We start from the raw sequence: 11,634 nt of genomic DNA, 5'->3' as shown, positions 1-11,634 counted from the left end.
GTGAAGATTAAAAGGTAAGTTTTTTATCACAACAGGAGTGAAATGTAAATTTTGATGAATTAAAGTGCCCCTGTTTTTAATCGAATTTTTAAAAAACGGGCACTTTAGCATCAAAATTTACATTCACTTTAAATTGCTGGCATCCAAGTGGTTAATCACTGGTAAAAGATTAAAACATATGCACATCATGGAAACAGTCGATTTTTTTAATTCTAAACTTCTGGGCGGCGTTCAAAATTGTTAACATTTCTCAAACCCTCCTTTATTCTTTTGTTTAATTACAACTGATTTATGTGAAAAGGGGGAATTATGTACCTTACTAACACAATACCATTTTTATTAAAAAAATAAATAAACCATAAACATATTTTTTGAACCTTTATTTCCCTGTTGTCTTCCCATTATCTAAAAATAAAAAAAAATCATGAAATCAACAAAAGACCTGCTCAAGTGAGTACCTTCTCACAAGTGTGCAGAGCTATAAACATCTCCTGTGAGTAGTGACTATTAAGAGAGTGGGAGGTGCACGAGAATCTCCAGAGTTGTTCTCAGCTGTAAAATTTTCTCCTCTGAGACCTTAGAGAGAGCTGGCTACAATGGAACATTTTATAGAATAAATACACACATATAGGAGTTGTATCATCACCATTACCCATGTTACAGACCCATGTTACAGATGTACACAAAAGGGAACAATCATAAAAATATGTTAAGGTTTCAAATTGATTCTGATCTCCAGTTAGACTAAAGTTATACATCAACACGGTCCATTTTCTTTGCTAGTACACTTCAGTTTAAGGAAACTTGTTTCATTACCTCTTCCCTTACAGAAATGATAGAGATGATATACTGAATCCCAGAACACTTTGGTTTCAAAGCAATAGTTTTCCTGGTCAGTGACCGTCACCAGAACAGTTTTTAAACTCACATACATTTAGTAACAGATGTTCACTAGCAAAAGAAGCCTTAATTTACTTAGGTTTGCTCCTGAAATATTGCAAGGTTTAAACTGTTGTGGCAAAACATTTAAAATATTATAGACACCTAAAATGCATGCGCAAAGTAGTGACAATATAAAATGTCACTCCAGCCCTACGGTGTCACTTATAAATGATCAACATTTTAGCAAAACATTCTAGTACTTAAAATAAACTAAATTGTATGTAGCGCAATAAAGGATTGGTTTCTACATACTGTCAGGTGCTTCATCTAAAATTAACAAAGAAACCAACATTAAATATAAAAACACACCTATACCACATAGAAACAGAAATCACAAAATCTGAATCTAACCAATATATATATATATAAACACCTTTTTATATTTTTGTTAATGCTCCTTAAACTAATTTGTCCTCTTGACCATAGCCGAACCTGGCTGCAGCTCTAGTTTAACGAGGGGGACGAGCCACTAAACAAAGAGAATATTGTGATCTCATTATAATAAGAATTTGGTCCAAGAAAAAAAAAAAAAAAAAAAAAAAGGAAGAAACATTAGTATATGGAACAATGATATTATGTTGTTCTGGAAAATAAAATTGTGATATCATTGAGAGATCCCAGAACGATGTCATAATTGTTAATTGTCCAAAGATGGTTACTGCCCTAGCAAGGAAGATACCACTATTGACCAGAAATGACATTACTTCTGATGATGTCAATGAAGCTCAGCAAAGACATCACACTAGTGCAAGGAAGACGACACAAGCATAGTCCCTGCTGATGTCATCCTCTTGTGGTGTGATGTCATAGGTGTGTATTAATTTGCCACATTACTCAAATTGGGCAATAAGGACCATCATGGCAACTCCCAGTAGAAGTCCGAAAGTCTCAAAGATGGACTGAGATGGTCGTGAGTCCTTAAGCAGTTCTGGGATCACAGATACTGTTGCAATGTAGATAAATCCACCAGCTGTGAAAGGCAGAATCCACAATGTGGCTGCTTCGCCGATCCCTTCTGCTAGAAGTGAACAGGCGGTGCCAGCAAGTGCGCCCAAAGCCGTGCTAAGCTGGAGCATCATTGCCTGTAACACAGAAAGATAAACACGTTAACTACTGAGTATTACCGTTAGATATAGGATGATTAAGTTGGAGATAAAGAGGTTTGGAGGGTAACAGGGAGACGGAAGGGGTACAGGCAATGTATTCTAGGATTCCTTGGGGACTGACCTTCTTCTTGGTACAACCGCTCTGCACCAGGATGGCAAAGTCACCAATCTCATGAGGCACCTCATGCAGTAAGATGGTGATCGTAGTAACAATTCCAACATTGCTGCTGACCAGAAATGAGGCTCCGATGGCTAAACCGTCCGTGAAGTTGTGAGTGAAATCAGCAGCAAGATTCAGATACCCAGAAACGGTCATCTCTAGGAGGGAAATAACAAAATAAAATAAAGTGAATTGCGTTGGACCAGGAAGAGTTCTTCCATATGAAACATAATAAAAATATAAAATATGCAGAGATACAGAGTACAAGATATAGCATTTCCCACACAAACCCTGACTAAATAGGGAATAATTAATGGATACACATATGTAGGTAGTTGGGATAATGCGGTTGGGACCTTTAGATTTTTTTTACCTACATTTTACTGAGTACTTGGGTATTTCGTTTGGTCATATTTTACTTTATTTAAATCATTTAAAAATGTGGACAACCTAGTTTCCTTCAACAAAGATTCAGCATTGTGACGATGGACACTGATAAGAGAATCATTTTATAGCTTAATTTAACTTATGTTTGACTTCTGAAAATAGGACTAAAAAACTGTAGGTCAGCTTATACGCTAATGTTGGAGTTGCGTCCTCTCTTTCTTTTTCATATGTTTGTATGTTTATAATGCAAATAAAGCTGGGTTAGAAAAAAAGAAAAAAAAAAAAAAAAGAAGAAGTTGGTGCATTAAAAGCAGGTGTAAAGTAATTTGTTTCTAGCCTTGTATATCACGTATCCATGTGCTATAATTAAAGCAACAAGACCAGCACAATGAGGTTAGATAAGAACTTAAAAAGGGACAGTCAACACCAGAATTTTTGCTGTTTAAAAAGATAGATAATCCCTTTATTACCCATTCCCCCGTTTTGGAAAACCAACACAGTTATATTAATATACATTTTACCTCTGTGATTACCTTATATCTAAGCCTCTGCAGACTGCCCCCTTATCTCAGTTAATTTGACAGACTTGCATTTTAGCCAATCAGTGCTGACTCCTGGGTAAATTCACGTGCGTGAGCTAAATGTTATCTATGTGAAACACATGAACTAATGCCCTCTAGTGGTGAAAAACTGTCAAAATGCTTTCAGATTAGGAGGTGGCCTTCAAGGTCTAAGAAATTAGCCTCATAGGTTTAGCTTTGAACTAAGAATACCATAAGAACAAAGCAAAATTGGAAAAGTTGTTTAAAACTGCATGCCCTATTTGAATCATGAAAGTTTTTTTTGGACTTGACTGTCCCTTTAAAAAGGGACACTCAAGTCAAAATAAAACTTTCATTATTCAGACAGAGCACAACATTTTAAACAACTTTCTAAATCACTTCCATTATTTTAAATGAGCACAATCTTTTTATATGCACACTTTCTGAGCATGTCCAAGATTTGCAGAATATACGTATGTGCATTTTGTGATTGGCTGATGGCTGTCACATGATGCAGTGGAAGGGGAAATAGAACTAACTTTAAAATTTGTCAAAAAAAATCTACTCATTTGAAATTCAAACTAAGTGCTTTTGCATTGTCTTTTTATTAATCTACAGTTTTTATTGGTCCTTTAAAGAGTACAGAAAAGACGAGTTATACAGACAGCACATTAAACGTCTCATTAAACTCCGTTTTGTAAGTTGTCAGACCCATTTTGTGCTGTGCAACTGCATTTACTATTCCTTTTATGATTGAGGCAGAACATGAAAGTTTCCTTTTCACTTCTTTTAAAAATTGTTTTTGTTATCTTTGCATCTTTTGTTGAAGAGCATACCTAGATAGGCTCAGAACCCCAACGCACTGCTGGAACTAGCTGCTGATTGGTGGCTGCACATATATGGCTCTTGTCACTGGGTCATCGTATGTGTTCAGCTAGCTCCCTGAGCCTACTCTTCAACAAAGGATACCAGAAGAACAAAGCAAATTTGATTAAATGGAAGTAAAATGTAAAAAGTTATGTAAAATTACATTTTATATGTTAACTATGAAATAAACAAACACAAACATGGGTAGATTAATTAATTTAAGTTTTTCTATCCATTAAGCAAATTAACAAATAACGTTTTGTTAATTAAAAATGATTACATTTGTTCACAAATTTTTGAATAACAAAAAAACATGACTAAATTACTTTTTTACAATTTTCCTGCTTTAGAGTTAAAAAAATAAATAAAAATGTATTGGATATAATAAAATTATATATATATTTATTTATTAATTTATTTTTTTCCCCCTTAAATTCTGTATGCCGATATTATCTTTGCAATATTTCCCTCCCTGGAAAACCTGCTGAAACCCATAAAAATGCCTGAGGAAAGGGCGGAACACTAAAACGCATTGCTATTTGCAGCCAGACCAGGCAAGCTGTGCTGTTTCTTTTACTGTTTTTTTAACCCCTGTTTTCTAACGTCGCTGGTCTTTCTATGGACGCTATTACTATTTTAGCAAGCCTAGGGAGGGAGGGTCTAATAGCTATTATCAGCCGTCAAGCCCTTAACGACTAGCGAGGTACTTGGTATGTCACGGTCATTAAGGGGTTAAAGGGATAGTCAAAATTAAAAACTTTCATGATTCAGATAGAGCAAGCAATTTTAAACAACTTTTCAATTCACTTCCATTATCTAAATATGCACAATCTTTATATGCACACTTTCTGAGGCGCCAGCACCTTCTGAGCATGTGCAAGATTCACAGAATATATACGTATATGCATTTTGTGATTGGCTGATGGCTGTCACATGATGCAGTGGCAGAGAAAATAGAACTAACTTTAAAATTTGTCAAGAAAAAAAATATACTCATTTGAAATTCAAAGTGCTTTTGCATTGTCTTTTTATTATGCATGTACTGATTATGCTATTCTACTGTGTCCTTTAATGTAATTTCTACATTGCATGCAGTAATGTTTTCAGTTTTCCGTTTGTGAAATAATTATTTGTTTTTCTTTCAGAAATGACTTTTAATGGTTTTGATTTGGTCTATAATTCTTAAAGGGACAGTCAAGTCCAAACCCCCCCCCAAAAAAAAAACTCATGATTTAAATAGGGCATGTATGTAATTTTAAACAACTTTCCAATTTACTTTTATCACCAATTTTGCTTTGTTCTCTTGGTATTCTTAGTTGAAAGCTAAACCTAGGTAGGCTCATATGCTAATTTCTTAGACCTTGAAGGCTGCCTCTAATCTGAATGCATTTTGAAAGTTTTCACCACTAGAGGGCGTTAGTTCATGTGTGCCATATAGATAACATTGAGCTCACGCACGTGAAGTTTCCAAGGAGTCAGCACCGATTGGCTAATATGCAAGTTTGTTAAAAGAACTGAAATAAGGGGGCAGTTTGCAGAGGCTTAGATACAAGGTAATCAGAGGTAAAAATTGTATTAATGTAACTGTGCTGGTTATGCAATGATTAATAAAGGGATTCTCTATATTTTTAAACAACAAAAATTCTGGTGTTGACTGTCCCTTTAAACAGCACTATTCCTATACAAGATACAGAAGATTTATGTAACTGCAGTACCGACACAATGCGCCAACACTGGTATATAGGCGGTAAATGCAGCAACGTACACGTATATGATATAATGCACAATCACATATATAGATAATGCAATACTGCAGCAAATGCGCACGTGATATTACGCACAAGCAGATGTACATATTATCTAATGTAGTAAATAGATTTTTCCCTTGGCTATTTTTACATATTGCAAATCCCTGTTTCGGTTATCATCATCACTGTAACAAATAACTAGGTTGACCGTTCTCAGCCTCTAACCTGATTGCTGGGATTCTGCTTTGCCCTTTTTGTTTTTCTGTGCAGCGTTATTTCCTTTCTTCCTTTGTCGCACTCCCTCTTTTCCTCCATCTTTGTCGCTCTCTTCCGTTTTTCCTTCATCTGAGGAGCTGTCCTTAACGGCTGTGAGAAACAGAGCAGGTGACAAAGTGACACGTACGTTTTCCTCCCCCACTCCCAGAATAACATACAGATGTAAAATGTGACAAAGAAACTGTGGTTTGGGTGCAAGAGTTTAATTTTAATAATTATACTTTATTTATGAAGCGCCAACATATTCCGCAGCGCTGTACATGGATACAATTCATTTAAATAGAACAACGATATAAAACTTGTAAGAGACAGGACACAATTTACAAACACATACTGGAGGAATTGAGGGCCCTATTCCCGTGGGAAATGATTTTACAGCACTAACAGCAGTTCCAAGGTAACAAAAATAAACTACATAACTAGCAGTCATATCTAAATTACTTAATGGGACACAACATTTTGATTCAGATAGGACATACATTTGGTTTTAAACAACTTTCTAATTTACTCCTATTATCAAATTTGCTTCATTCTCTTGGTATCCTTTGTTGAATGAGCAGCAATGCACTACTCAGAGCTAGCTTAAAATGGATAAGAAACCCACATTTTCTCTTTCATGGTTCAGATAGAGCAGCAATTTTTAGCAACTTTCTATTTTACTCCTATTATCAATTTTTCTTCGTTCTCTATGTATCTTTTTTTGAAAAGCAGGAATGTAAGTTTTGGAGCCAGCTCATTTTTGGTTCAGCGCCCTGGGTAGGGCTTGCTGATTGGTGGCTACATTTAGCGCTACCCAGGTGCTGAACCAAAAATGGGCCGGATCCTAAGCTTACATTCCTGCTTTTTTAAATAAAGATACCAGGAGAAGAAGGGAGCTATGAGTCTGTCCCTCCCCAGCAGGGTGACATAGTGACACAGACAGAATGGAGCTATGAGTCTATCCCTCCCCAGCAGGGTGACATAGTGACACAGACAGAAGGGAGCTATGAGTCTATCCCTCCCCAGCAGGGTGACATAGTGATACAGACAGAAGGGAACTATTAGTCTGTCCCTCCCCAGCAGGGTGACATAGTGACACAGACAGAAGGGAGCTATGAATCTATCCCTCCCCAGCAGGGTGACATAGTGACACAGACAGAAGGGAGCTATGAATCTATCCCTCCCCAGCAGGGTGACATAGTGATACAGACAGAAGGGAACTATGAGTCTATCCCTCCTCAGCAGGGTGACATAGTGACACAGACAGAAGGGAGCTATGAGTCTGTCCCTCTCCTGCAGGGTGACATAGTGACACAGACAGAAGGGAGCTATGAGTCTATCCCTCTCCTGCAGGGTGACATAGTGACACAGACAGAAGGGAGCTAAGATTCTATCCCTCCCCAGCAGGGTGACATAGTGACACAGACAGAAGGGAGCTATGAGTCTGTCCCTCCTCAGCAGGGTGACATAGTGACACAGACAGAAGGGAGCTATGAGTCTGTCCCTCTCCTGCAGGGTGACATAGTGACACAGACAGAAGGGAGCTATGAGTCTATCCCTCTCCTGCAGGGTGACATAGTGACACAGACAGAAGGGAGCTATGAGTCTGTCCCTCTCCTGCAGGGTGACATAGTGACACAGACAGAAGGGAGCTATGAGTCTATCCCTCTCCTGCAGGGTGACATAGTGACACAGACAGAAGGGAGCTATGAGTCTGTCCCTCTCCTGCAGGGTGACATAGTGACACAGACAGAAGAAAGCTATGAGTCTGTCCCTCCCCAGCAGGGTGACATAGTGACACAGACAGAAGGGAACTATTAGTCTATCCCTCCCCAGCAGGGTGACATAGTGACACAGACAGAAGGGAGCTAAGATTCTATCCCTCCCCAGCAGGGTGACATAGTGACACAGACAGAAGGGAGCTATGAGTCTATCCCTCCCCAGCAGGGTGACATAGTGACACAGACAGAAGGGAGCTAAGATTCTATCCCTCCCCAGCAGGGTGACATAGTGACACAGACAGAAGGGAGCTATGAGTCTGTCCCTCCCGAGCAGGGTGACATAGTGACACAGACAGAAGAAAGCTATAAGTCTGTCCCTCCCCAGCAGGGTGACATAGTGACACAGACAGAAGGGAGCTAAGATTCTATCCCTCCCCAGCAGGGTGACATAGTGACACAGACAGAAGGGAACTATTAGTCTATCCCTCCCCAGCAGGGTGACATAGTGACACAGACAGAAGAAAGCTATAAGTCTGTCCCTCCCCAGCAGGGTGACATAGTGACACAGACAGAAGAAAGCTATAAGTCTGTCCCTCCCCAGCAGGGTGACATAGTGACACAGACAGAAGGGAGCTATGAGTCTGTCCCTCCCCAGCAGGGTGACATAGTGACACAGACAGAAGGGAGCTATGAGTCTGTCCCTCCCCAGCAGGGTGACATAGTGACACAGACAGAAGGGAGCTATGAGTCTATCCCTCTCCTGCAGGGTGACATAGTGACACAGACAGAAGGGAGCTATGAGTCTATCCCTCCCCAGCAGGGTGACATAGTGACACAGACAGAAGGGAGCTAAGATTCTATCCCTCCCCAGCAGGGTGACATAGTGACACAGACAGAAGAAAGCTATAAGTCTGTCCCTCCCCAGCAGGGTGACATAGTGACACAGACAGAAGGGAGCTATGAATCTATCCCTCCCCAGCAGGGTGACATAGTGATACAGACAGAAGGGAACTATGAGTCTGTCCCTCCTCAGCAGGGTGACATAGTGACACAGACAGAAGGGAACTATGAGTCTATCCCTCCTCAGCAGGGTGACATAGTGACACAGACAGAAGGGAGCTATGAGTCTGTCCCTCTCCTGCAGGGTGACATAGTGACACAGACAGAAGGGAGCTATGAGTCTATCCCTCTCCTGCAGGGTGACATAGTGACACAGACAGAAGGGAGCTATGAGTCTGTCCCTCTCCTGCAGGGTGACATAGTGACACAGACAGAAGGGAGCTATGAGTCTGTCCCTCTCCTGCAGGGTGACATAGTGACACAGACAGAAGAAAGCTATGAGTCTGTCCCTCCCCAGCAGGGTGACATAGTGACACAGACAGAAGGGAACTATTAGTCTATCCCTCCCCAGCAGGGTGACATAGTGACACAGACAGAAGGGAGCTAAGATTCTATCCCTCCCCAGCAGGGTGACATAGTGACACAGACAGAAGGGAGCTAAGATTCTATCCCTCCCCAGCAGGGTGACATAGTGACACAGACAGAAGGGAGCTATGAGTCTGTCCCTCCCGAGCAGGGTGACATAGTGACACAGACAGAAGAAAGCTATAAGTCTGTCCCTCCCCAGCAGGGTGACATAGTGACACAGACAGAAGGGAGCTAAGATTCTATCCCTCCCCAGCAGGGTGACATAGTGACACAGACAGAAGGGAACTATTAGTCTATCCCTCCCCAGCAGGGTGACATAGTAACACAGACAGAAGGGAGCTAAGATTCTATCCCTCCCCAGCAGGGTGACATAGTGACACAGACAGAAGGGAGCTATGAGTCTATCCCTCCCCAGCAGGGTGACATAGTGACACAGACAGAAGGGAGCTAAGATTCTATCCCTCCCCAGCAGGGTGACATAGTGACACAGACAGAAGAAAGCTATAAGTCTGTCCCTCCCCAGCAGGGTGACATAGTGACACAGACAGAAGAAAGCTATAAGTCTGTCCCTCCCCAGCAGGGTGACATAGTGACACAGACAGAAGGGAGCTATGAGTCTGTCCCTCCCCAGCAGGGTGACATAGTGACACAGACAGAAGGGAGCTATGAGTCTGTCCCTCCCCAGCAGGGTGACATAGTGACACAGACAGAAGGGAGCTATGAGTCTATCCCTCTCCTGCAGGGTGACATAGTGACACAGACAGAAGGGAGCTATGAGTCTATCCCTCCCCAGCAGGGTGACATAGTGACACAGACAGAAGGGAGCTAAGATTCTATCCCTCCCCAGCAGGGTGACATAGTGACACAGACAGAAGAAAGCTATAAGTCTGTCCCTCCCCAGCAGGGTGACATAGTGACACAGACAGAAGAAAGCTATAAGTCTGTCCCTCCCCAGCAGGGTGACATAGTGACACAGACAGAAGGGAGCTATGAGTCTGTCCCTCCCCAGCAGGGTGACATAGTGACACAGACAGAAGGGAGCTATGAGTCTATCCCTCTCCTGCAGGGTGACATGGTGACACAGACAGAAGGGAACTATTTGTCTATCCCTCTCCTGCAGGGTGACATAGTGACACAGACAGAAGGGAACTATTAGTCTATCCCTCCCCAGCAGGGTGACATAGTGACACAGACAGAAGGGAGCTATGAGTCTATCCCTCCCCAGCAGAGTGACATAGTGACACAGACAGAAGGGAGCTATGAGTCTGTCCCTCCCCAGCAGGGTGACATAGTGACACAGACAGAAGGGAGCTATGAGTCTGTCCCTCCCGAGCAGGGTGACATAGTGACACAGACAGAAGGGAGCTATGAGTCTGTCCCTCCCCAGCAGCTCTAAGTAGTGCATTGCTGCTGACATAGTGACACAGACAGAAGGGAGCTATGAGTCTATCCCTCTCCAGCAGGGTGACATAGTGACACAGACAGAAGGGAGCTATGAGTCTGTCCCTCCCCAGCAGGGTGACATAGTGACACAGACAGAAGGGAGCTAAGATTCTATCCCTCCCCAGCAGGGTGACATAGTGACACAGACAGAAGAAAGCTATAAGTCTGTCCCTCCCCAGCAGGGTGACATAGTGACACAGACAGAAGGGAGCTAAGATTCTATCCCTCCCCAGCAGGGTGACATAGTGACACAGACAGAAGGGAACTATTAGTCTATCCCTCCCCAGCAGGGTGACACAGACAGAAGGGAGATATAGGGTGCATTTATCAAACACAGGTGGACAGGGGTGTACAGATTGGCCCTTGTCCGCACCACCTCCCCTCTGACTCCTTTGCGCTCACGTGCAACCCCGCCCGCACACAGCTAATCAGGTGCGGGCAGGAGCTGTCAATCTCCCCAGTCGAACGAAACTCTCCACCTAAGCAGCAGCCTGAACAGGGTAGGGAAGCAGCGGTCAAAGGGAGGAGAAGGGCTTGATAAATGTAGCCCTATGAGTCTGTCCATCCCCTGCAGAATTACATAGTAACACAGACAGGAGGGAGGAAGCTATGAGCCTCGACATCACCCCATGAAGTGACACAAATAGAATGGAGCCGAGTCTGTCTCTTCCCTTGCAAAGTAACACGAAACCTAAGATAGATATGAATGCAATTTGTTTTACATAACATACCATGGCTGTGTCCATGTCCGTGTCCTCCTTTAAAATGTCGAACAAACTTCTCCACAACAAGGAAGGCAATGATTCCAGCAAGAACCCATAGTCCAACAGACATCATGTGAGCGTGATTGTGACCTGTGAGACAGGTGGAGAAAGTGTATTAGAGAAGAGGGGTAGAGAAAGAAAGAGTGAGTATATTTATAGAATGCTGTAAAAACAGGGCAATTCCTTCTCCACTGTTTGCTAAGAACACATCACTAAGTGGAATTGTCATCCTTAAATAGGAGAGAAAGAAAGAGAGAGAAAGAGAGAGAAA

At 42.0% G+C, this 11,634-nt stretch overlaps 1 protein-coding gene across 1 annotated transcript in view; it reads right to left on the bottom strand.

Moving 5' to 3' along the window:
* Positions 1-365: 365 nt before the first annotated feature.
* The window catches only part of SLC39A7 (solute carrier family 39 member 7), a 17,825-nt gene continuing 6,556 nt past the window's right edge, over positions 366-11,634 (bottom strand). Inside the window, exons 5-8 of the mRNA XM_053721879.1 lie at positions 11,331-11,453; positions 5,978-6,118; positions 2,170-2,366; positions 366-2,024 (exon numbers count right to left, since the gene is read on the bottom strand). Coding sequence (XP_053577854.1) covers positions 1,773-2,024; positions 2,170-2,366; positions 5,978-6,118; positions 11,331-11,453 — 713 coding nt within the window. The 3' untranslated portion in view covers positions 366-1,772. The remainder of the gene's footprint in view (positions 2,025-2,169; positions 2,367-5,977; positions 6,119-11,330; positions 11,454-11,634) is intronic.

The sequence above is a fragment of the Bombina bombina genome, chromosome 7 (assembly GCF_027579735.1).
Source record: "Bombina bombina isolate aBomBom1 chromosome 7, aBomBom1.pri, whole genome shotgun sequence".
Classification (NCBI taxonomy): Eukaryota; Metazoa; Chordata; class Amphibia; order Anura; family Bombinatoridae; genus Bombina; species Bombina bombina.
This window is presented reverse-complemented; position numbering and strand designations above follow the sequence as displayed.